This window comes from Synchiropus splendidus, chromosome 15, assembly GCF_027744825.2.
Source record: "Synchiropus splendidus isolate RoL2022-P1 chromosome 15, RoL_Sspl_1.0, whole genome shotgun sequence".
In the NCBI taxonomy this organism is placed as follows: domain Eukaryota; kingdom Metazoa; phylum Chordata; class Actinopteri; order Syngnathiformes; family Callionymidae; genus Synchiropus; species Synchiropus splendidus.
Window position 1 is genome coordinate 5,000,185 of NC_071348.1, and position 26,282 is coordinate 5,026,466.

The 26,282-nt window shown below is 45.6% G+C and overlaps 1 protein-coding gene across 4 annotated transcripts in view; it reads right to left on the reverse strand.

The window, feature by feature from the left end:
• LOC128746586 (CUB and sushi domain-containing protein 3-like) overlaps positions 1 to 26,282 on the reverse strand; it is a 237,853-nt gene that overhangs the window by 90,387 nt on the left and 121,184 nt on the right. For all 4 annotated transcript variants that reach the window (XM_053843734.1, XM_053843732.1, XM_053843731.1 and 1 more), the window contains 6 exons: positions 10,570 to 10,683; positions 10,390 to 10,485; positions 10,044 to 10,247; positions 6,349 to 6,473; positions 5,217 to 5,313; positions 3,910 to 4,014 (listed from right to left, as the gene is read on the reverse strand). In XM_053843734.1, the coding sequence (XP_053699709.1) occupies positions 3,910 to 4,014; positions 5,217 to 5,313; positions 6,349 to 6,473; positions 10,044 to 10,247; positions 10,390 to 10,485; positions 10,570 to 10,683 (741 nt within the window). The remainder of the gene's footprint in view (positions 1 to 3,909; positions 4,015 to 5,216; positions 5,314 to 6,348; positions 6,474 to 10,043; positions 10,248 to 10,389; positions 10,486 to 10,569; positions 10,684 to 26,282) is intronic.

Here is a 26,282-nt window from a genome sequence, read left to right on the forward strand (position 1 = left end):
GTCATGAAGAAAACAGTTACAGAGGTTTCAAGTCAAGGACTCGCACAGTTGAAAAACAATGATATGGCTCATGGGTACGTATCTAGGTCCAGGTGAGTTTGTTGTGGTGCATCCGATGTTGCCCTCTTAAGGTCACTCACAGCTGCCCTGAGGAGAGCCCCTTTCTTTTCTGGGCCACTCCCACTCACTGCGTTCCAAGGCTTTAGTATTTAAATACTAAAGCTTTGTCAGAATTGTTGGATATTTTATATGCTACAGAAGCTTTAAATGCTGTCAGAACAGGCTGCTCTGGCCAAGAGTTAGACTCAGAAGAACGTGGCCCAATTTTGACATTATTGGTTAAAGTGTGGCATGAGTGTGACCCCAAAAGCTCATCTGCTGGTGATCATGTTGTTGAGTTCCTACAGCACAATAATCGTGGTCAAAGGCAGAAAAGAGGTGCTGAGTTTTGGTCTGAGCAGCTTCTGAGCAAGTGCACGCAGACTTGAAAAAGTTTATTGGATTGCTAGAAGCTACAAAATGGACCTTGGCCACGCAGAATACAGGTCAAAAACAAAGGCTGCAATGGCAGAAAATGAAGCCAGTCATCTGTAGAATTATTATTTAGAGAATTCCTTATTTATTTCTGCAAGAATTATGAGAATAGAGATTATGCTTACTGATATTGATATAGACAACTCTGCCAATAGTCCACACCAAAATCACGCTGGTATTACGATTTGCGACTTTCCAATATTAACCAAAATGGCTGTATATTGTGATAAATCTGACCATTATTTTTCACTAACTAGGTGCTACACAATTCATGTCACAAAATCTTTGCACGTTTTTCCGGCTTGAGAAGCGGGAATAAAACTGAAGGTTATTTTCCAGGTCATTAAATGGAATCTTGCAGTCACAAAAATGAAGGTCTTTTAAAATGGTCGCGTGTCTTTAGGCCAAGATTCAGGAGCCGTGTTGACAAGTTTGCCACGCGGAATCCAATTTGAGCTGATTTAATTGAGCAGTTTCCTCTTCTTACAGTGCTTTTGTCGTCGTGTCAGACTTTTCAGGGGTTGCTTGTTTATCTGCGCTAGTGCAGCACTGCAAATTGTATTAGACTTGGCAAGTCTTTTTATGAATTTTAATAAGTGACGAATGCTGCGGCTTTTATGCAAACACAACACTAGAGAAACTACAACACCTTCTGTGTGTATTTCTCTGTCAACAGACGCGGTAAACAGTGGAATTTAATGTCGATTCTGAAACCGCCCGCTGCCTCATGATGAGCATTCAAGCCAAGAAGAAGCAGCTCCTCGCTCACAGAGAATCCAAAACCAAGCTGACAGCACTTCACTCGAGTCGGTGCTCAGGGCTGACTGGACGTATCGACTGAGAAACGTTATGAAGCAGAAAGCAAAACATATGTAGTCATTAAATATTCAACTGGATACAGTTCGCCGTCTTTCGGAACAGGTGGTGTTTTCAGACAGTAATTGATTTACAATTGTTTTTGGAGAACAGACGGCATGAAAGATTTACAGGATAGTCAAGCCCCAGCCGGGTCTTTAAAACTGCATTAACTCGCTTCACCTTGCTAAACTTGTGAGCACAGCATTTTGAATGGCAAGTTCTTGTTTTGTTATGAGCCTGGTCTCCGAAACCGGACAGATCTACAATGGCTTTGATGCGTGAATGGCTCCCTTTGAGCAGAAACACTCGAGCGAAAGAGCCACATGCTGACTGACCACCTCTACCATCAATGGTAAAATCTTGTTACCCTAGAAACAAGACCTCCTGATGCTTGGCGATTTATGGTCAAATAGAACAGTCGCAATTTCCCCAAATGGTTCAAGACAATAGGGGTTGAGAAAAATGTGTTTTTTCAGTGGCCAGTGGATCTACGTTACCACTGTGGCTACAAACCACAAGAAAAAAGTGCTCTAATCAGCTTCCCTGTTGGGCCATCTGAGTCATTCCTCCTGGCTAGCAAGAGCTGGAGAGAGGAATGTCTGGGTCACTTCCACTGCAGCACCTGTCTAAGTGGAAGAACTCTGAAGAATAATGGGGCTGGTAATTGTGTACATTCATATTTAGATCTGTTGCATCTGCAGTCCCTGCACCAAAACACGTTTCTCAGGCAGTTATTGCTTCAGAGACCTTTCCACCGCTACCTCATATGCCCTGTGGTGTAGTCACATGTCCTCTAGAAACTCCTCTTACAAATCAAAACGCTGCGAATACTCGCCACTTTGCTCAAATAAAACTACTCCACCGTCCTTGGGAAAGCGGGTCGAGAGCTACACTCTAAAGTTATAGTGAGGGTTTGAACACGGGAGTGACTGATGTGAAAGAAATTCATCACTGTCCCACGAACGACACCACCTCTCTGTGGCTTTTTCTTTCCCGATAAGCTCAATACATCAGGGAATATGAGACAGAGAAACCAACCATGGGATTCTAATAAAAACACAGCCTGGCTGGATAAGAGGAGGCGCAGCCGCCGACACGTGCCTGGTTTATTTGAATTATCATACAGTGTTGATAACAAAGGAAGAAAAATGTATGTCGAGCTAAGGCACTGGAGTCATCTCAGCGGTAGGTTGTACTGAGGGATGCAGGTTCAGAAAGGAAGCAGGCGACTGCGGAGCTGCAGCGAGCAAGAGTGCAGGGGAACTGACTACATGACATGTGAAGACGGAGGACTGACAGCGAGGAGAGAGTCAGAGACAGCAACGTTTGTTTTGTCACATATTCCAGGAGGAAACAATATCACACAGTCCATTTACCTCGGTGTTCACTTCCAACCTGAACATTTCAGAGTTTCACAAAGTTCACTTTGGGCTTCAGAGCTTCAGTGCCCTTTCAAAAGTGAGTCCCATAAACGAATGCAAGTCCTTTAGGGGTACAGGTCTGAACCAGTGGGCTCCTGAAGAGGCCATGGCAGTTCAGAAGCTCCAGCAACAAGCTTTGGTAAGCGGTGACCAAGAGCCGCCTGAGGTCAGCTATCACACCTCCCTAAGTTCCAACACAGTTTTTAAGAGATTGTAACCCCAACTCAAATAAGCTCCACTCAGTGGATTAGCAGGGCTGCAGCTGTCCTGTCGCTCGCTGTTATGAGACGGAAATAAAGCATCCTTGTTAATGGCTCCAGCTGAAAGCATGTGTCAGATTATGACAAGCGTAGAATCACCGGCTCTGACACGAGTGAATAAACATGCCATTAGCGCATCAGCAGGAGCTGCTATTTCGGACAACACAAAACACAGACGCGGATCCCTTAGCTGGGTTTTCAGGCAGTCTAATGCCTTACGTGATTGTGTCATACTGCAGGATTCTGTGCAGCAGATGTGGTACTATTACTGCCGTGGTTAGAAATTTGGTTGGAAGGACTGGAGCTGGGAGAGCCGAGCCGGGCTCCAGTTGGTCCACCGTTGGGCCCTTGTTGGGTCAAATGGACAGGAAGTTAGGCACAAGTTGGGCATCAGTTAGGCCCTAGTGAGGCAAGAGGACTGGAGATGGGAGAGCCAAGGCTAGAGCAATTTATCACATATGAAGGACAAAGGTACTTTACCCTGCCAGACTTTAGACCCCACACCACTGTTCTGGCCAGCTGATTTAGCAACGCTGCTTATTTCGGCATACAACGTGCGTTTCAAGTGACACGTCCACCGACACATTAGTAACTCGGCAAACAACCTTGTCAACAAAGTCGACCTGACAACTTTAAAATTTCACTCGTCGCTGCTTCCGCAATGGAGCTCTCCTCACAACCCGCCCGACCGTCACACTGACGCTGCTACACTCCATCTCACCCTTTCATTTAGTTCAATACCGGCTGAAGCACCTGGAGGCTGCTAGCAGATGGACACATAGAAAACAAATTGACGACAAGTGACAGGGAGGCAGACAAGCCGTCTCTCCTCATACCTGTGTACTCCAAGTGGAAGCCGGCGGCAGACACGCTGATGTCAGACTGGAACGTCAGGAACAGGTTGTTGGATGTGCTGTTGAGCAGCTGAGGAATCGTGGTGCCTGCAAGAACCAACAGAGAACCAACGCACATTTACTGGGAGGCTACGTTTGTTGAGAACCTCAATGAAACGCTCACAAACAAAACAGAACAGGGTGAACGCACTGAAGCACCAGTCATGGACGTCACACTGTTATTAAACACGAAAGGAATCAAGAGGTTTCCATTCACCTGCACTGTTTAACAATAACAAGTGAATGTTTTTCATTTAAAAAACGATGAAGTATGAATCACTGGAGGCGGATGAGTCACCGTTAAACTGCTACAAACAAACAAAGTATTACTGATGAATTTGTACAATGATAAGCTTGTGGTGTTAAACCCGGTGAAAGTGCTGAGTGACTCAAGTCTGCTATTCATGAGCAGGACAGAATCAAGCTCATGAGAATTGTTGAGCGATTATTTGATGCATGAGAGCTGCTTCTATTTTGAGACATTGCTTTTACCTTCAGTGAGCCCCCTGGAGGGAAGTCTATGGTTGTGTCTAAGTCTTATGGATTTTGAAGTTTTCCAGTTAATTTACTTTTATTGGTGCGATTCGGTTGCATTTTGGGCACCATCACTTGGAAGAGCAGCCCACACCTTGCTGCGGTTTTCTTGAAGTGACCAGAGGAATTAACCTGGTTACAAGATGCATCAGAGTATGCTCTAATAAATTATGTGAAAAATAAATGAAGAAAATAGTGAAAAACATTCCAAGTCTTCAAGTAAAAATGCACCAATTCCCCCCCCCGGATTTCAAGTCTATATGGTCCACACCACCTCAGGTAACCTCTTCAAGCCATAAATGTGTCTGCTATTTCCATAAGGGAGCTGGACTTGGTAGAGAAAAGAGCCCACAGTGAGCAAAGCTGAGAAAAAGCATGAGGTTCAGGGGGTTAAAGTAATGTGAAGGACTGTTTCTTGGGGGCTACAATGTGGCAGGAGCACGGTTTTCATTAGTATGAGCCTCGAGGCGACGCTGCAGATTCAGACTGGAACTGAGCCCTTTTATGAAGACCTGTGCGAGCGAGACAGCAGCTTCATGCGGAGGAGGAGGAGGAGGAACACTTGGTGTTCTTTGTCCAGTTTCAGACAGCAGCCTCAAAAGACATGCCAAATGAAATCAGCTCCCTCACTACATTATCCCCGGCCGAGGCCAGGTGACATCTGATTGAAATTCAAGAGGGAAATGTCAACTAAAATCTATTTGTATGAGTTTCACCTGAGTAGCTGCCGAGCCTCGGAGCGTTGCCGTCAACCCCGTCAAAAAAATCCAGAGAATCCCAGTTGTGCTCCGTGGCAAAGGTCACAACTTGAATCTGTAAGAAGAAGTTACTTCAATGAAGACAGTTGGAAAGCAAAAGGCAGGAGATAAAACATCCTCTGACTGCTGATTCTGTGAGATTAACTGTGAGATCCTGCAGCAGTATTTAATCTGTGTACCAAGTGGACAATTTATTTAAACATCTGCTGTCTAATAGTGAGAAAAAACCTCTCCAAGGTACCTTGAATTCTTTCCTCGAGGGCTGGTTTATTGATCCGCCAAGTCACACCTCACCATGTCCTCACCTGGCATCTCAACACTGTCTCTGTCCAACCCATCTGTCCTTCCTCAGTGAACTGTCCCTCACCCCAATGATCCAGATTCTTCACTTCTGCCCACTCAAAAATACCAAAACTGAGATGTTTTTTAGTATATGCAGCACCTGATGTGGCCACTTGACAGTGCTATATACACCAAGTAATTCCTCAAAAGGCAGCAACCTCTGTTTTTCGCTCAGGAAAAGCTGCAGCCAACACATGAGCCTCAACTGAAGGCACAATGCATGAAGGTCCACTTCAAAACAGGCATTATTTAAAGTCCCAAAGTCCCTAGACATGGACCTGATCTTCCTGTATACCTGCCTAAGGGTACCGAGACTAGCCAACACGTCGAATAAAAGATGGGAAATCTCACCAAAAATCCACCTGCTGCCTTGCCTCGACACCTCGTCGAGCAAAGGCCAGGTGAAAACAAAGCCGCACCTGTAGCGCTTTCTGCACCTGCGAGGCAACGACCCTTTGAAGAAAAGAACTGGGCAACCGTTCAACAGCTGTGCGCCGGTAATAAGCGCTGGTACCCTGCCCGGATGCACCTCAAAACCACTCGACTATTCATTTACTTCCATCCCCACCCAAAGTCCAGTCCACCTGTTTATCCGTCCCTAAAATAACGTATTCACAATACCATCTTTTCAAAGTACTGTATACATCACAGGGCGTGAAATAATCATCAAACAACGCCCCAATCTCATCTCATCCGTGTGTTAAATCCAACTTCAAACATGACTCCACTGAAGCTCGCACGCACTCACTTGGATGCCAGCTCCCTCAGGGACTGAGATTTTCCAGGCACAGTTCAGATAGTTGGCGTAGGGATCTGGGTATCCAGGAGAGAGGATTGTGCCTCTGCGGTCAGTTAACACTCCGCCACAGGGAACTGGACATGGAGAATGGAAAAGCAGATAGAGAAAGAGAGGGAGCATGAAAGAGTCAGTCAGAGTGATCGGTGTGGGCGCAGCTTCGCGCCGTATCGCACACTTGGCACTTCGGCATGTGGACAAAAACAGTTCAACCCGAAAATGTAACTCCATGAATTTACCAGATGATTGAGAATTGCCGTCCCTGACCAGGCTGAGCTGGCGTCAGCTTAATCTGAGGTCGAGTAAATAGATCAGAATGAAAGCGGAGGCAGGAAATAAACGTCTTTCACTCACCCGAGTGAAACTGAACAATGTTTGGCTTTTCTATTAGGCCATTAAGGATTATGATTAGTCACCCACGAAGACAAAAATCCTCTGGATTATCATAAAGAGAAAAAAAGTCTCAGACTAATGGGGAAAGAGATGATCTAATGTCGGGTTTATTAGAGCAAGTAATATTCGAAGTGGGACAATGAAAACAAAAAAGGTTTGGCGCTCGAGTCAGCAGACCGCTACTGGTCACATTTGCATCAGACTTCTGCAAATACGCTTTGTTTATGCCTTGAAAAGTGGAGGGAGAGGATAAATGAGGTTGGTGAACTAGCTCTGCAGTAGCAAACTGAGTGTAGCAATTCATGAGCATCCAACAGGGCCAGTTCCTCACAGGGTTGAAGGCTGGGGGCCACCTTCACAGTGAGAAACTGCTGGAGTCACATTCCACCTCAGTGATATTTACACTGGAGCGTTCCGAAACCATCTCTCATTTCGTCAGAAACATCCTCCTCCGACATTCTCCGATCCTTTCATCTCATGGCACATCCTATAAGGTATGTCTTCCAACAATCACGTCAGCCTGTGATCATGTTTATGCTAATGTGGCTGCCGGCTAATCCGTGTCACGGCAGGTTGCTCAATGGAGGAATCCATTAACCTCGCCGTCGCTGCTGAAAAGGATTTGCATCTTGGGAATTCTTTCCTTTTTTAGAGCACAGCAGATCAAAACTGAAGGCCAGTGTCGGTAAAGTCGTGGAAACGATCATCAGGAAGTCCAGTCCTGTTGGTAATAAAGGTGTTATTACATGACGCTCATTGTAAAATATTTCATTTCTTCCTGAGTATGAGTCAAAGTGAAGAGGCCTGAACCGCATCCAGGTGTTGAGACATCACCTCTCCCTGCTGGGAGGTTCTACTCTGAGTCTTTCCTGGTTGACTGGGCTTCTGTCTCCGAAAAGTCCTTGTTCTTTCAGTCACTCGTGAACACAATGGTGAAATTCAAGTATCCCATATGATTCACAAAAGGGCCCATATATTGTTGGTTGTGAGGTTTTCAGCTATATATATTAATAAAAGACCAAGTTAAGGTCCAAACTGTTTCAAGATTTCAAAGTGTCAAAGCTGTGCGAGTCTCTGCATGAAGATTCTCAAGAAAGCTCTTTGGACGGTGTCTGGGCTCTGTCTTAGGTGAGGAGCTGAGTCATCTGGGAGAGACTGGAAATAGAACTGCTCCTCCTCCATATGGAGAGAGGACACTTCACTCAGTAGGCATCTATTTAGCTAGCTGACCCATGGACGGACAGACGCCGAACCTCGATGTCTCACTTTTGCTGCAGCCACTTATTTCCTGCTCATCTTTGGCGTTTTTCCGCAGCAACCCAAAAGTAATTGTTTTTCAAACCCCACTGACCAAACAAAGACAAAAGATTCAAATTAAATAGCAACAAATCGCTCGCACTGCGGCATGGAAACGCTGCGAGTAAGCAGTTTGTGGAAATTAAAAGTGAGCCAAGTGTATCAGGGTGGACTAGCGAAGGAGCTAAGAGGAGCAAGTCCTTGTACCTGGCGCCTCTAAGTGAGCGGGCGGCGTCACCGTGGCCTGAGAGAGCGTGAGTAATTGAGCCAAGTGTTTTTGTACCTTCAGCGAGACTACATCTATTATTCTGGGTGAGTAGACTGCAGCCAGATCCAATCTGTGGATAAAAATCACTGGCTTTAGAATGGAGCTGCGTGTGGCACCGCTACTCCCTTATCGTTTGACAGAGGACTGGGGTGAACCCTGGCTTGAGATCTTCAGCACTCACAGACACGGGCAATTTGTTCGCTGGCACAAGGCCCGACTTCAATATGCAATTTTTCTTCCGTCTTCATGCGAGGTTTGGAAGCGACAGATGGAGCCGGCGTGGTATGTAAATCTTGACTCTGGCGTGCGGAGGCTCTGCCAAAGAACCATGTAGAGAGAGTTGATGGTCATGCAACGCTGGATCCTGACTTCATATCTCTTACGCCTATAATGTTGGCGGAAGGCGTCGCACACGACAAGCTGCAGAGTTTAATATGGATGATGTGCGAGTACACATGGAAGTCAGTCTGAAACTGTAGCAAGAGTGGATTTCACTTTCAAACTAGTCTCATCTCACCACTCACAGACACTGAAGTGAGCGAAGCGACATGATAATCGCAGTGTCATTTTCAACAGCAACACCGAGACACCCAGCACTGACTTTAAAGTCCAAGTTTCCCTGTTACGTCTCGACACAAATTAGCGAATTATCTCAAATTACACTCCGGAGAAAAGCTCTGCCTTTTCATAGTTCAGCAAAGATTCAAGACTGAATAATGTTTCCCTGTTTACATCCGTCAAATTTACATTTATTTAAGTCATCGGCTAAGCTTGACAAACACAGAAACATTATCTTGCACCAGTGATTCTCAAGCGCAGGGTCGGCACCGAAAATGGGGCCAAAGAGCTCTTTTCAGGGGTCACAGGCTCATTGCCTGGACAAAAATGATTTGATTTTGAAGGGAATGCATTAAAGTTAGCATTTTCTAAGGAAATAAATATTCCAAAACTTCATTGCGAGTTCACGGGAAACATGTAGGACCTCTACCTCGGAGCAGTAACTTCTTTGCTTCCTCTCGCACTTTTATAAAACATTGAGTTGCCTCTACGTTACACCATATTTAAGTCAATATATGAGATTTTCTTTCCTTGATTTGAATGAATTTCAAAACATGAAGTGCAGATATTTGAACTTGGTTTGATGCAGCACAATACCAGTGGTGGCATTTAGAGGTCGTATTCTCACAGACGTGACCGTCAAGAGCCAAACTGAGACTCACGACTTGCTTAACTACATTCATGCCAGTGGCTGTGGACCATGTACAATCAGATCAGGGGCCAAGAGGCCCCGGGACCAAACTTGGATGTGTTTTTCAGTTGCAACAATTTCATCAGAAAAATGCAAGAGAGCCACAATCTATTTGCATTTTCATCCTGGCTCTGAAGATAGCTTCAGCTCTACACTGCTGGTGGACAGCAGATGTTAAAAATACACTTCACTTAGATGATCCAGGCTGACAAGTAATTTAAGTATTTACTGTTTAAGTTTTTTCGTCGATCTAAACTCATCGGGTGCTCATGTGATTCGTGAGACTCCGCCACTGGCTCCTTCTCCTGTGTGAAATATCGAGAGCACAAATTGGTGGATTCCCTGCAGCGGCTGCCGGACATCAGGATGAATGATAACTAGGAGGAGAAGAGACACCCGGCACACCTGCTCCAGCCTCATGGATCAGTGTAGGACACTCACCAGCACATGTGGGCACCGAGCCGTTCCACTGGGCCAGAGCGTTGGGCACGGCCTCGCACCTGATGGCGTGCGAGCCGTGCAGCGTGTAGCCTGGATTGCATTCAAAAAGAACCGCCATCCCGATGCCAAAGTCGTTTCCAATGCGTTTCCCAAAGCGGGGCTCAGGGACCGAGCTGCACTGAGTGGCGCTGGTTCGAGGCACAGCTAGCAGGGAGTGGTGAGAAGAGGCGGACAGAAACATTTTGAATCTCTTCTCACGTTCTGTTGACTGACGCGTGCCACAGCCAAAACAAATCCTCTGACTGAATTATGAGGTGACGCCGCGGCGGGGGATGACAGGACTCACCTTGGTAGACGAAATGAAATCCTTTCGCGGTCGCCGTTCCGTTCGCGCTGAACTTGAGGATGATCTTGTTTCCTGAACTCAGAGGAAGCGTCTCACCTGAAGTGAATCAGACCGTTGAAAACTGGCTTGATCCTGGTAGCACTGGAGACAAACTCTACTCTGCAAACTGATGTGTTTCACCTGAGTGTGAGCCGGAGATGGAGGAGAGAAGCGCGGAATCAGTGGTGGAGCCGTCGAAGATCTCAACCACATCCGTCTTCATTGTGTGGAACACCACAAACTGCCCGAAGAGAACTGTGCCGCGACATAAGAGAGAAGAAAGAGATGGTCATCTAATGACTGCTAATAACACATTTATTACCCAGTGCAACACATAAAGGCCACGTGCCAATAAAACATTTCACATTTGTATCTTGGATGTAAAGACATGACAGCGAAGAGCTATGAAATCATGAATATTCAACCCTGTTATTATGATATTATTTTATTGTTATTATTATACTAACATTTTGGCAGGGTTAGATGCCAAACAATAACAATATAAAATGCATAAATTAATTTTAAAAAAAGAATTGCAAATTTATTTATTAAAAAAAATCATTTATTCATAAAAAAAAGAAATCACATAATAATAACCAAAATAATACTGGCATTATGCCAAAAAAGTTGTTTCTGAAAGGTAATTGAAGATGAAATTAGAAGATGAAGCGTGATGAATGAAATTTTCCTTTAAACGCAGCGAGATTTCAACGATTATTTGGCATAATAATGAATTTTTGGTATTTTTGCAGCAACTTTTATAGCTCGGAGGCATTAGACAGGAAATCTATGGCAAGAGTCGGACTGCACAATCCATAATACATTCTCACCGCTCTAAAAAAAAAGCCAAAAATTCAGAAATCATGTCTTGATCGACACTCAAGGACGCGCCTGACGCTGTTCAGTTCATTCAAACCAGAGCCTCATCTGGCCTGGACAGACTGACGTCTCAAGATAAGGAAGAGCTGAATGCTTCATGTCGTGGTTGATGTTGGTCCTGTCACACGCCAGAAGCGTCTCTCCAACACACCCACCTCGGAAGCTTCGTGAAGCAGATCATAATATGATCATGAACTTCAGTGCAAACTGAGCGATCATTTCTGCCAACACTCACTCTGCTCTTTATAAAGCGTTCGAAGCTGAAAGACACATCTCAAAGCTTTGAGCTTCTAAAAATAAAACGTGATATCATGTAATAATACATTTGCATGTTCTGGAATATCTATCACTGATCAAGTGAGTTACACTCAGCATGCGTCCACAATCCCTCTGTAATGTTCAATTATGTATAATTCCATTTGAGTTTGGCACACTCCGGCAGTGTTTCCTCTCAGATGCCAGAAAAGACGGAGATGAAAGGCGCGCTGGTGGGCCCCAGTCGAGGGGATGACATGAGTCGCACGCAGGAAATTTCCATCACATTAAAGTGATAAGGAAGGCACTGAGGTGTTGTGCTTGAAGCCCCACCAGGTGTTGACCCGCAGACAAGATGCTGCATGAGAGATTACCTGGGAGAGTTGGAGAGACAAAGCAGCGGAGGAGATTCACCGCAGGCGACTCAAGAAGACGCCATGGGTAATTACCCGGTCGTGAAGGAGACGTGACAAGTCAACCTGAACGATCCAGCCCAGTAACTCCTCCTTACATTAGGACAGTTATCTTTAAAGCTCGAAGCAAGTGCGCAGCGGAATGCTCTCCTGATGGCTACAAGCTGCTGGACATCATGTCAAATTTGGCGCCTCCCGCTCCTCACTCATGTGCTGAAGAACAAGAGATCAAAGTCCCTCCAGCGGTGGTCAACTACCTGCCACTGTGACAACATGACAGAATTGTTAAGAAACAGATGACTTGTTTATTTACGGTTAATACTTGGTAGTTGTGGTGCTGTTTAGAGTGAACTTTAGGTGAATATTGGGTAAAACCTGGTCATCTTAACAAGACACTAAGCAATACTTAATAACTACTTATTACTAGCTAATATGCTGTGAATAAACATACGAATAAGTAGTGCAGTTAATGTTCGCTAATCTAAAAACAGCTGTTGAAGACGTGAGCGCAACACAGTGTGTTTCGAAGCAAGGACTGGTCACTGAAGATGGTGAGATCATGACTGCAGGAATTATAGCCCACTTCCCTCGATCGAGGTGATTTCTTCCGTGAATCCTTGTAGCCCTGGGTGACAGGGGGCCTACCTCTCTTGGTACTGGGTTGTGGGGTCCTTGGGTGGCCTGAGAAAACCCACGCACTCATCCCTAAACTGTAGCATCTCCACCCGCTCCTTGCATCAGATACATCTAAACTCCATTCCGGCTACATGCTCACCTCCACACAATCGACCTCACTCTCTTGTGACATTTTATTTAACAACTAAAGATTGGCAAGTTCAGTTGCTCCACTGAGGCCATCTTGTTTGCAGCTGTTTGACTGAAGTGCAAGAATACCTGCACGGTACAGTGGACATCATGTAGGAGGACAGAAACAAGTGCTGGAAGTGGATTATTCTTGGTGACTCACAGCCACTGAGTAACCAGAAGTGCTCGATTTTTCATTTAAAGTCTGTTCCAGGCATCAAACCAGATCTGCCTGAGCTGGAAACACGAGTTGCGCTCAGGTGTTTGCACTCCAAACCACACTCTTTCAGCCGACAAGCGTCTGCTTTCCACTACATCTCTTTCAGCGCAGGGCAGCAGAGCTGTTATTGACACTCTGACCTCTCCATGTCCAGCTTAGATCCGCCGGCAGTTTGAAAAGAGGCTACAGCAGAAAGTCATATCTCTCAGTGACAGGAGTTAGTGGAATAACCAATTAGGAAAAGCTCCCTCTTTGCCATGTCGTTAAAGTGGACTGGAAGTTCATTCATGCGCTCCATCTTTGAAAACACTGGACTTTCTTCTCAGAGCTCCAAGCACTTAGCCCTACAGGAGCCACTAGGGTAGGACAAGCAACGACAGAGGCGAGCGCCGAACTCTGCACACAGTTGGAGAAAACTAACTATATGTAAAAACTGAAGCCTCTTCTCAGCAGGATGATCCACCAGGCATGAGGAAGAGGGCAAGTGTGTGCATGCAGGGTGGAGCTCAGCAAAGACTGTCGGGCAGCCGTGGAATCACAGCAAGGACCATCAGAGCCTTACGCTCTCGAGGGATCTGCACTTTGGTCAGTCGTCTTGAGGATTCCATTGGGACCTGTTGGATTCTTCCACTAGACTTGGCGGTACATTGCATCCTTGCACAGAAAGTGGGTGAAGGTTGACTGTGGAATCGATCTCCACGCCCCTTTCCCTGAAGTATATTGTACTGTATTTGAAGAAGTCATACTAAGAAGTCAGTTCAACTTTGTGTGCTTGTCTGGTTGGAACAAAACCCTGCACCCACTGCAGCCCTTTGCGGACCAGTTTGCCTTCACCTGCTCTGGAGTAGAGCTGATGTCTGAGGCAGTCGATGAAAAGCAAAACATTTTGGTAAAGTAAAAGTGACTCTGAATCACTTCGGTAACGTGAAGCAGACGCTTGCGCAGGGACCAGGAGGCACAGCAGGTCACCATCGGAAGTTGAAAACGTTTACAACATTTAACATTAAAGACCGATAAACGCCAGCCCAGCAGGACGCCGAGGTGATGGTGTGAACTTGAAATGGCAACGATGAGGAAATGAAAGAAACAGAAGCCTGTTTACTCCTCGTAGAGCTTAGATAATGTGCTGCTCCATCCACATGCCTCCCGGCAATATGCGCACGAGACCCAGATGAGGGGAAGAGGAAGAAGCGCCGGTGAAGGTGAAAAATGGGAGCATATGCTTGTCCTTCTGGTTATGAATTATGGATCAGTGCAGCACCTTCACTTTGTACCATCTCCTCTGTATTTCACTCTCATGTGCCTCTCTCATAGTTGCCACAATATGAAAGGTTGGATTTTCCAAGTTGGATTTTGTCGCGCAATTTCAAGTCGTTTTTGATTTTCCTTCGTAAAGCAGTATCTTCAGTGTTCAAGCAGGAAAGTCGGGAACAATAAGTGAGTAATAAAGATTTTGATTTAGTAGCACAGTAGTGGGATGCTAATTTTAAGGTCATTATTTTATCATCCATTTCTAAAATTAAAGTGTTTTTCAATCCAAAGATCCAAGTGATGTTCATCCAGCTCAAGAACCATATAAAAACCATTCAGTAGCTAGCACAAACAAGCAAAAGATAGCAAGCAGAAACTCCACAATTCCAAAAGCAAGCCTACAACACCAGAAATCCAGAAACACAAAAGGGGCCGGTCACAGTCAAGCAGCGTGTTTCGACAGCGAGAAAGACCAGGGATGAATCAGGGTCTGAATAAGAGATGATTCCACCTCCAGGGACAGCTCACTGCTGCGCTATTAGCATACCAACGCTTGGTGCGCTGAATGGGACGCTCTCCTGCTATATGTGAATACACATAAACACAAACACCCCGCGCACACACACACACAGGCAGGAACAGCGTCGCTCATTTCTGCTGTAATCTAAACGCAACCATGCGTGACTCCAATCTGCTCCTTTGCTGTAATCACGGCTGCATATTAAGTCAATAAATCATTGCAAACTTGTAACCTCATTTGCATATGACGATGATGAATCTTTTGTCCGCCGGGTTTAGTCGTGCTTTTAAGACACGAAGCCATCGGACGCCGGGCAGCCGGCTGAATCATTTCACAACTGTTGCCCAACCAGGACGGAGATAATAATGCAGCCAGGGTTGGTTGTCAACAAATAGTTGGCTGTGAATTACAACATGTAAAGGGCTCAAACCTCAACGTCAAAAGTCATAGGACGGGTAGAACAGTCAGCACCGGCAACTAGGTCCTGTTGACAGCCACAACGGAGGCTGGGAACACCAGCCCTGGTGGCCAAGAGTCTGCAGTCTGACCCCACCACTAGTCTCTAGTCTCATCTTAGCTAAGTGAGGTTATACAGACAAGAGGGAAATAAAATCTAAAAATACACAATAAGAAAATGAACATCCCTAAAGTATTACTGTCTCAATTATATTACTTTTTTCAGGATATAAGTAACCAAAAAAAAAAAAAATCAGACAGCAAAAGTATATCCAAATAAAAGCATTAAAATTAACTTTCAGAATCTGGAAACGCGGTCAACACTGTCTCGATCAAATGAGAGTGCTTTTTTAACACTGTTCAGGTTCATCCAGAGTGGGATTCAAACCCACAGCCACGATGCAGCATGTAATGTTCCTCCACTGTTTTTAAGTCGCTGTTTGTCAACTGTTGTCAGCCTGCGATTCGGCGAGGCAGAACTCCCTCGGGCGCTCCGGCACCAAGAAACAGAAATTTTGAGTCGAGCTGATGCGGCTTCTGTTTGGGAAAACAGTTAAATGCTCTTATGGAGGCAAATAGTTGCCAAAGGGCATGTGTGTCTCTTCTGGCTTAGTGTCTCTTTGTGTTAGATAAAGTTCTCCATCACCAAGTTTGAAGCTCGAAACTGTTGAAGCATTGAAAAGTGGGAATTTGTGTGTCGGAGAATTCATGACGCGCTTCCTGGATAGCGATGAAAGGCACCATGGAATCACTGGAACGTTTGAAGCATAAAAAAAAAAGAAAAAGGCATATTAAATGGGTGATTCAATTTCCAAAGCAGATATCCAGTCCCTATTTGACCGGTGTAATTGGGCCACAAAGGGAAAACCCACCAGGGCAACTGTACTCTGAGGGGCCAGGGTGATGATGACCACATTCGTCGCCTCGACGATGAACTCCATCAAATCTGAGACCATGGTTTCCGGATGGGAAAGGGCAGGGAGTACAGTCCAGGTTTGAGATCCTTCCCAAGGTGCAGGAGAGAAGGCGAAAACATCTTCAGACTCTAAATCGCTTGCTGTTCTGTCTCGCTGTACTGTTTCCTATGGTGGTTTTTCTAGCCGCTTCCTGTTTGAGTCCCATCCCTCCATCCACAGCTGCATTCATGTTGGGATCTACACTTAAGTTTTTCTTTTGACTTCAGCTCTTGGCTCCAGCCTCGTCTCAGTGATCATCAATGTCTCTGCTTTAGATGGAAATGAAACGCTCAACAAAACTTTGCTTTCAAATATACCGTCTCACCAACTTTGTACAAATGAATTTTCTCACTGTGGTGATAAATGAAACGTAAATTCCCCAATGACAGTAATGGCATAATGGTGCTTTTATGACAGACATTACAGGACGTCCACGCAAGTGTTGCCAACAGGCAGATACCCAGACCAAGAAATCGATTGAAGAAATGACTTTTGATGGACTTTCAGGACTGGAGGACAGTGATGGTCCTGAGCTCTCGGGATTAAATGTCAAAGACAAACATCTGGTTGGTGTTGCAGTCAGGCATGAGCACATCATAGTGACTGTCATCTGTCATTCCATCGCACAGAGGAAAGAGCATCTTCTGTTGTGTGGCCTTCGGATTTTCCGATCCCAGGTCAGGCTTGGTGTCTCCAGGGTCCGTGTTACAGATCACTGGGTATTGCTCAGAAGGAGCCAGGAGGAGTGGGCTGAACTTTGACCCCACAGTTATCACGAATGATACACCGGGCTCCTGGATGAACATGACGCAAACTTTGCCTTTGATCAGCTTTGTCCCTGGTGGGTTTGTGGAACCCAAATCCGGACACCGTCATGTCTCATTCCTTTAAAATCTGCTCACGAACGTCCAAACCCAGCTTGTCAGGATCAGTCGGTTAAACCCATTTATAGTCAAAAACCCGCCTCCACAGACTCTCCTCCGTCATCACGCACACTCCACCTGAGAGGATAAACACGGCCCTCCAGCTTTAGAGGAGCTACCCACAAGTCCCGTTGAATGAGGTCATGCATCTCCTCCCACTGGCCACAACATGGAAATAGGTTAATTAGCCCACCCACGCCACCAACTGAGCCGCCGGGGTATTTAGCGTAAACAAACATTAGCTGAGGTTATTTTCATATTGTTGCTTTGGGCTGTTGTTCTCACAAATTGAGCAGCGCGCTCTTCAATTAATAACGCGCCATAATTAAGTCCGATGACTTGTTGAATAGGAAGTTTCCTCCCACAAAACTTCCATACAGGTGTGAGTGAGTACAGCGTTCCACAAGTCCCATAATGCACTGCACTAGTGGAGTAGTTTCAACAAGTGCAACACTTTAAACAGCGAGTCGGACGCCTCACCGTCCACACAAGGCTCCACTCCAACAAGGCATTTCCATGCAGAGCAACTCTCTATTGTCCCATAGCATAAACACACCCACTTGCTAACCGTGATCCTGAGAAATCAAAGGCCTCGATCTTCTCCTCTTCCACCTCTTGGATTCGGGTGTGAGATCAATCATTCATGCCGGCAATGCAATTAGGTAAATGTGCAGACACATTAGTCATAAAAGGAAGATGCAGGAATAGAAGCACTGAAGAGCCACGTCTGGCATTAAAATCGAGCTTTTCACTTCAAAGCAACCTCAATTCTTGGAGGCAGTAAATATTTCTTATCTTCTAATTACCCTTGTCTCGGTCTGTGACGGGGCACTGACACTGCCGAGGATCGCTGTCGCATCTCTTTGGGCGACAGATGAGACGGAATAGATCTGATGTTTTTGTCAGGAGGTGATTATGTGGGTCGACCAAACTGAAGGCCGTGAAGAGGAGTACAACCCCCAGGTGGGAAGTGCAGACCAGACGCGGGTCATGTAGGGACCTTTGAGAATGACTCTTTAATGACGCATTGTTTAGTGCACAGGACAACAACTTCACAAGCAGGAAGGCAACCCCACTGCACCACCGATATTCCACTGCGACCCCTCCACATCAGTCCAACACAACACTTCATGATGTCACGCGTAAAGACAACAAGTCATTGGCTGCCATGCTGCGTTTTGTTTCCTGCATATCCAGTGTTGGAGATGTTCTACAAATGCCAGCTTTTTGTAACCTCTTGCATCAGCGCTGATAATGTCACTTGGTTTGGCAAACAAACGGAGAAGAAATGGGCGGAGCCAAAGCTGTCTTCGCCACTATGTTGCGATGATAGATCTGTTAGAGGTATGAGGATGTTAACGTTAGCCTGGATGCTAGCCCACTGTTGTTTGTTCAGAGGAAATAAAAACATACTGTTGTACATACATTGTTCATATTGTCGGACATGGCAGACCATTTAGGTCACTAACGTGTGATACGAGAGGAAGTAAACAAATGGAAGAGTATTCCTTGTTACTAAAATGTCCCTGTTGTCCTCGCCAACATTGTTTTGAAATAAAGTACTTTAGCATCCTGGAAATCTATCCACACTTCATATTGCCACATGGTTTCAAGTCAGCTCCGGAGATGTCCTCGGTTTGAAGGGATCATTTCAAGTGGTGAACGGCGAATGCCCTCGCTCTTAGGAGTATTGGGACACACTATACTGACACGTGAACGCACAAAACCCAGTGTTACGAATGTTAGGGCGAGAAATGGGACACGGTCCAAGTCCCCTAACTCTAAAAAAAAGGGTGGTCAGTGGGCAAGAAGAGCTCCTCGACAGTGCCTCCAGTCGAGGTCCCCATCTACTCAGTTTTGACTTGGCCCTGCTTCCCCCAACAGGCTGTCAAATTCTGGTCTAGTTTCTCTTTAAGGCAGTCTGAAGAGGAGCAAACTGTCACCTTCGATCAAAGTGTCTTCACGCAGAAGTATTGCAAAGAAGACTGCAAAGACAAGTCGTGCACTTGATGATAAGCATGTAGTACTTTCCTCTCGTATGCAGTTTCAACTAGCCAAAATGCATTGCCGCAAATTGGTGACGGATAAGTTATTCAATTCCTGCAGAGCAAAGTCAACCTAAGGCTTGTTGATGCCACATCATAAAAGGCCAGAGAGGATGGTAAGAAAAGTGAGCCAGCAAATCCAGCCGCCAGAGTCTCTAGCAAGGTTCTTCTGGGTCGACCACAAACGTCAAACCATAATTGGCTTCAAAGATCTACATCCACCCTTTCATTCCATCATCTTTTGATTGTAGCAACTGACTGTACCCCGGCCTGAATAAATCTCTCGTCTGAAGCCCGTCCAGGACGCTGCAGCTCCTCTCCAGCTGGGAAAAGAAGGCACATCACTCCTGTCTTGGCCTCACTCCACCGGCTCTTACTCAGATGGAGAATTGAGTTTGGATCCCTAATTATTCCACAACAATACGTCTCTGCACGACACTAGTCGCCAGCTTTGGTCAGGGACTGAAAGAAGAGAAGGATGACACAGTGGCTTTCTTCAGTCTGGACTCTCCCTGAGAGATACGGCGGGCACCTCGCCGTCAGGAGAGACTTCAGTTAGATTCAAGAGCTAAACCCAGGGCAGACCCTGAACCAGCAGGAGAGGTTGACCGGAAACACCTCTGCGTTCTCCCTGAAGAGCCGGAGCTGGTTTCAGGAGACAGTCTAGCCTGGGCTCTTTGGTTTGCCTAACAGAGCCAAACATGGATGAGAAGATCTGGGGAGAAAATGGATCCCGGCAGGTTGATGTGTGGAAGCCAGACACAGGAACCATTACTCACAACAAACCCTGGTATTTTTGGATTCCACACACGCTGACGGAAAGTGGACCATCTCTTTACAGACAGTTGGACAACAAAACTCACCATTTCTGATCAGCATTTCTTATCAGCTGCGGGGAGCGGCCAGATTTCAGCCTGTGAAATATGAAACCTCAGGCTGAGGTTTTTCTCCCAGATACAGAGATAGTGTTTAATAGCCTGTTGTTATTTCCATCTGCTTTGTAATTAGAAACACTAAAAGACCAGAGTCTTTCCTGAACAGTGAAAATGATTATTGTGTTTGAAGCTCGGCTTGTCGCAGCTGTGCCTGAGAAATGAGCCCCCAAAACACCTTATTTATTAGAGCCCTTGGTGATTCATGGGTCCAGAGGGACAGCAGTTTAAGCTCCTTTTTTGGGAGGATAACGTGACCATATGGTCGAGTGTTCTTGTTTTTCTCAGTTTTGGTACCTGTAAGTAGGCCAAGTCATCCGTGGATATTTCATCAGAACCTTCCGACTTCCAAACACTGCGATGCAAATGTTGTTGTGCAGCATTTTTGAAGGATGTTGCAACAGATTGTACGTTACTTTGATCACATTTAATACATACAGCGACTGTTGAGTCACTTGAAGTCAATGGCAGGGAATCTAACAGCACATAGAAGATAATAGAAAATAGTAGTATACTGTTAGTTTGCTTCACTTTACATGATATAACTTTTGAATACAATATTTGCCCCAGTTAAAATAAGTATGCAACATATACAAACAGTATGATAAAAATGTTTATTTTTAATACCTGCAGGCATGTTGTATTTTATTTTATTTTACATTTATTCTGAATTCAATAAATTAAGTAAAGTGGGTTATTGGAAGTGTGATTTCAAAAAATATTTTCCCTGTATATTTAACAATAATAACATATTTTTACCATATAGATCATCATATTATCTTTATATTAACATTTATTATTATCATTTTTTTGAACATCATTCTTTTCTATTAAAAAAAAACAAGAAAAAGATGAAATAATTTGTCTAATCCTTTAAATATTTAATATTAGTCTACTGTACAGTAATAAACATATATATTTAATAATTTACATTTATTTTCAAAAATCTCACCGGGAGAGCATTTGTTATTCTTAGACCGATAAATAATAAACATTTTTTAAATAAAAAATTAAAACATGAGGGAAATTAATTTTCTAACCCTGCGATCCTTTTAATATTTTATATTTTTAATGTTGGCTAAAAAAATGCATATATTTCTAAAAACATTTATTTTCTCAAGTATTCAAGACAAGAACTGTGTTTATTTTTCCTTAGAGATAAATGATTAAAAAAAATTTTATTAAATAATAATACTGTGTCTTGTAAGGAAAGTTGTTCTTGCATCAACAAATGTCCGTTATTATCACATGAAGCTAGAGCTATTATTGTACACTGTATTTCTGAAAACACGAATAGAATTTTGATTCCGCTCTCGTTCAGGAGATTCCGTGCCACGAGTCTCACATTCCTTCCATCTTTTCCTCACTGAAAATCTCTCTTATGTTGCTCCATCACGTTCAAGATGGTGCGTGAAGTGTCCCTAGATATGACTTATAGATCAAGATTTTTAAAAAACAAATACCGTGGTGCAGACAGGCTAAATGTAGTCCCCACACATGTGGGCGGACCAAAGAGGTTAAATCAGGAGTTAAACTGGTCAGATGCAAAAGTGCCGGCTCGCTGCAGATCTGCCTTCTAAATCCCAGCAGCAGCTTCTCAATGCTGCTCATGGTGCAGACTCATTGCTTGGATACGTGTACGACAAAGAGGGCTATTAATATTCCGAGCATCCTGACAGCACACGAGTGCTCATGTAATGTTCTCTAACAGCCTGTATGTGAATATATAAGAACAAACCCGCGCGGGAATGGCAACAGACAACATTAGCTCATCGCTCCAGCCCTGGTTTCTTTGTACTCTGACAGCCTTTTTAAGTTTTCATCTGGATTCTTGATCAGTGCAGCTTCTGGGATGGAGTTCTCTGCTGTCAAAAACAAGAGCGTGCACCGCAGATAGGATCATTACAACCAGGAAGAGAAATGTCATCGCCAAACAAAGGCCCTTTCAGTCTTAGTCACCGCTCCCACTGCTGTTGGATCCTTCTCCTGCACAATGAATGAACATCAGATGGCGCATCGCCGGGGCCTTGTGTGTTTCCAATCGCCTGTGGGGGCAGTTGATGGATTATTGTAAACTCTTGTATACGGGCAGAGGCAGGGAATTCCACAGTGGGGTGCTGAGATTGTCTTCAGTGGATTATCCTGCATATAGAGGCGGCTCGCCGAGTGAGCTGCTGTACCGCTGGCTCATTAAACAGGTGTTACAAAGCAGTCGACGAGGCAAACATTTGCTCTGTGTATACATTATTTACACTACAGGTTTATGCCACGGCTGGCGATGAGGAGAGCAGCAGACCTTCTGAAAATGCCTGTAATGACTTCAATAACGTTGATAGTATTTGTGAAGACACGATGAACCTGAAACTGAGTTTGAAGCAAGTCATTCCTGGGCTGCTGATAGGTCCGAGAGAGGAGCATATAGGGGGACAATCATCTTGTATTGGAGCTGCTCCAAGTTTCTGGACAACTTCTATAAGTCCACAAATTTAGTGGGGCCTTGCAGGAGTCCTTCAGTCAAGCACATACTCGCGCCTACAGGTGACTCAGTCAACTGAGAAGGAAGAAAGAAGGAAAGGGAGAGAGGAAGAAAGAAACACTGAGAAAGAAAGAAATTAAAGGAAGGAGGGAAGGAAGAAATAAAGGGTGACAGAGAAAGAACAACTGATAAAGAAAGGAAGGACAGAAGGAAAGAATGAAAGAAAGACTGATAGAGAAATAAAGAAAAAGAAAGGAAGAAAAGAAGAGAGGTAAGGAAGGACAGAAAGACTTACAGTAGATAAACTACAGATGCCTTGAGCTGGAATCACACAAATGACTGGCGGCACCAGAGCTAACCCAAAACAAAGTCTGGTTATGAGCGAGAAGACCTCAGTCCATGTCTTGTGACGTGGTGAGTGGAGGAACCACTCCAAAGCCAGAGGTCGTGGCTTCATAAGACCGAGAGCAAGCCCTTCCTCCACCGTGTAACTATCAACGTGGCCATCTGTTTGCTGGAGTCCAACACATAAAAACTAACAAGATGAGCCTGAACGTCGACCACAGCTCAACAGTTCTTCACTCTTGCTTGTACAACCGTAAAGAGAAAGCTAACACACGCCAATCTCGAGCACCATGTTCCGCTCATATCAAATTCATAGAGCAGGAAACGACATCAAAATCGGAACGTGAGCCCTGCGCTATACGCCACACAGGCGTGTACTCCTGGACATGAATTATAGAAACGCTGCTGTCGTATTTGCTTTGCCGTAGCGCCGGTCCTCGGAGATGGTGGAAGCTGACAGCATACACACGCCTCATTTAGAGAAACCAGAAGTATTGTATGTCAGCGCAGACGCATTCATTTTTAATGAGCCATTATCACAGTGAGATTGCATCCGTCCCATCAGCAGGGGAGGAGACTACATCGCCCAGCCATCTCTGCTTCCGTCGGGGTCTGACTTAATAAATATTGGCCTCTCGAAAGCCAGAACAACTTTAAAATGGAGTTAATACTGGATGAAGGTGCGACTTATGAAGCAGCTCTGCCGGGGGAATAAGACATGATGACTGGTTCTGGAACTGGTTTTCAAGTGACTTCATGGCAGCATCAAACTTCAGGTCTGGGGAGGAAGCCATTGTATCCATCAGACCTGAGTGGCATTATAAAATCTTATATTAAAGGGCTCTTATGAGCAGCACTCCGGAAAGAGGCTTTCCATTCATGCAGTATTTGACAATTTGCATCTTCGGCATGATTTCTGGCCTTCAGGGGGGATGCCCTCAGGTCTGGCGATAATGGGATATGAGATTGAGCCGTGAAAGACGTGGGGAGCCGAGTCAGTGGCATGTGACTGATGGAAGGAGCTGAACCAGAAGACAAAGGTGCTGGACAGTGTCCCAGCTACTCGGGGCGAGGAGGATGACACTTCTGCTGGCTCCAGAAGCTTGAGCGAGAACTCCCGCGGTGACGGTTCAGACTGCCATCATAGTAGTCAGACCCTCCCCTTCAAACCTGAGGCACCTACTTCATCACCTACTTTTGTCTTGACCCATCCTCTCCGCTCAGCAGGTCTAAAAACTCCTGACAAACAAGCGCAATAGACAACCCAGATGTTCCTCTTAGGGAGCTTGTACTTAACCTACATGACAGCGACCTCTACCTGCAGTAACGCACTTCAGTGGCACAGGGGCGTACTGAATGAATCCAGGTATTAACAAGGCAACAGATCACAGTTGACACAACAAGTGTTTCCCAGCACGGACAAAAAAGAGGAGGTGTGAGCCTCGGCGAGAGCCGTTGTGAACTAACTTGGCCCCGGGCTTAATCTAACTCTCCAGTGAACAGATGAGTCAACAATCAGTCCCCGGGGTGGACGTGTATATGAAGGCTCTCTGCGCCACTGCTCCTTCCCTCATTACAGCTCTCTCAGTCACGATCAGCCTCCATCTTCCTTGTCCTCAGTCAGAGTTTCACACTGAATCAACCTCTTTCTGCTGCACAGGCAGCCTTCCTTCTCCCTCTTCATTCACTTGGTCGAGCTTCAGTCTGGATTTATGTCGCAGTAGCCCATTGACGGATTCTTTGTCTAAAGCGAGTGACCGCAGCATGAAAGAAAGAGCATTCATCTACGAGCCATTATCAATGTCCAGCCAATTAAAAGGGGGGCCTGCTGGGAGATTTATATGAAACTAGAGCCTCACTACATTAACTCTACTTCCTGACTGCGTAACAGCTCGGCCCCACTTTCACAAGCATCGCTGTAATAGCCATGTATTGTCCAGTAGAAGTGTCAATGCACTGTAGCTCTACTTTGTGTTTGAGGATGGTCAGCAGGGTTAGTGAAGGCTTCACTGGGACACAGACACCCCAAGTCAGCCATCAAATGTGTCTCAGGGGCACCTCCAACATCAAAAGGCTTCTCACGATCTGGTGTAGCAGCTGCTTCACCTGTGGCTGAGCCCAGAAGACCAAAAGCTCCAGAATCCTATCCTGTTTCAAAACGAAAGGTGAGAGTGTCAGATGACAGTCAGTGACAGATGAGGCCGTGGAAAGTAGCCGACATCTGAATCTAGGGTGGTTGTGGCATGGAAGCAGGGCAGATGTGGCATGGAAGCAGGGCGGATGTGGCATGGAAGCAGGGCGGATGAGGCATGGAAGCAGGGTGGATGTGGCATGGAAGCAGGGTGGATGTGACATGGAAGCAGGGTGGATGTGGCATGGAAGCAGGGTGGATGTGGCATGGAAGCAGGGCGGATGCGGCATGGAAGCAGGGTGGATGAGGCATGGAAGCAGGGTGGATGTGGCATGGAAGCAGGGCGGATGCGGCATGGAAGCAGGGTGGTTGAGGCATGGAAGCAGGGTGGATGTGGCATGGAAGCAGGGCGGATGCGGCATGGAAGCAGGGCGGATGAAGCATGGAAGCAGGGTGGATGTGGCATGGAAGCAGGGTGGATGTGGCATGGAAGCAGGGTGGATGTGGCATGGAAGCAGGGCGGATGAAGCATGGAAGCAGGGCGGATGTGGCATGGAAGCAGGGTGGATGTGGCATGGAAGCAGGGCGGATGTGGCATGGAAGCAGGGTGGATGTGGCATGGAAGCAGGGCGGATGTGGCATGGAAGCAGGGCGGATGTGGCATGGAAGCAGGGTGGATGTGGCATGGAAGCAGGGTGGATGTGGCATGGAAGCAGGGTGGATGTGGCATGGAAGCAGGGTGGATGTGGCATGGAAGCAGGGTGGATGAAGCATGGATTCAGGACGGATGTGGTGCAGATTTAGGACAGATGTGAGCCAGATCTGTGTTAGATGTGGACTGGATACCAGATCCGGGCATTACATCCAGCCCACATCTGGCCCTGACACATTTTGCTATCAGGGTAGGGTCATTTTGCGGTTGGTGTCACATGACTCTACTCTCTTCATACGGTATTCCAAGCATGTCAGAAGTAATAGAGTGACATGGTCGGAATAAAGGGACCAGCCTGAAGGAACCACCGCCCTTTCAACCTTCAACTCTGCCTTTGTGACTCTGCTAAAAACATTGAGTTAAGTAAATGTGTAAAAGCTGCAAAACATAGTCACGATACAGAAAAAACTCATAATTGACTGGTGGTAATCTCGAGTCATATCTTAATGGAAATTTGGGATTAATTAACGCCTTACATCCATTAGTTCTTTTTCAAAGGTTATCGACAAAATGATTATATCCCTGAAGGGAGAAAC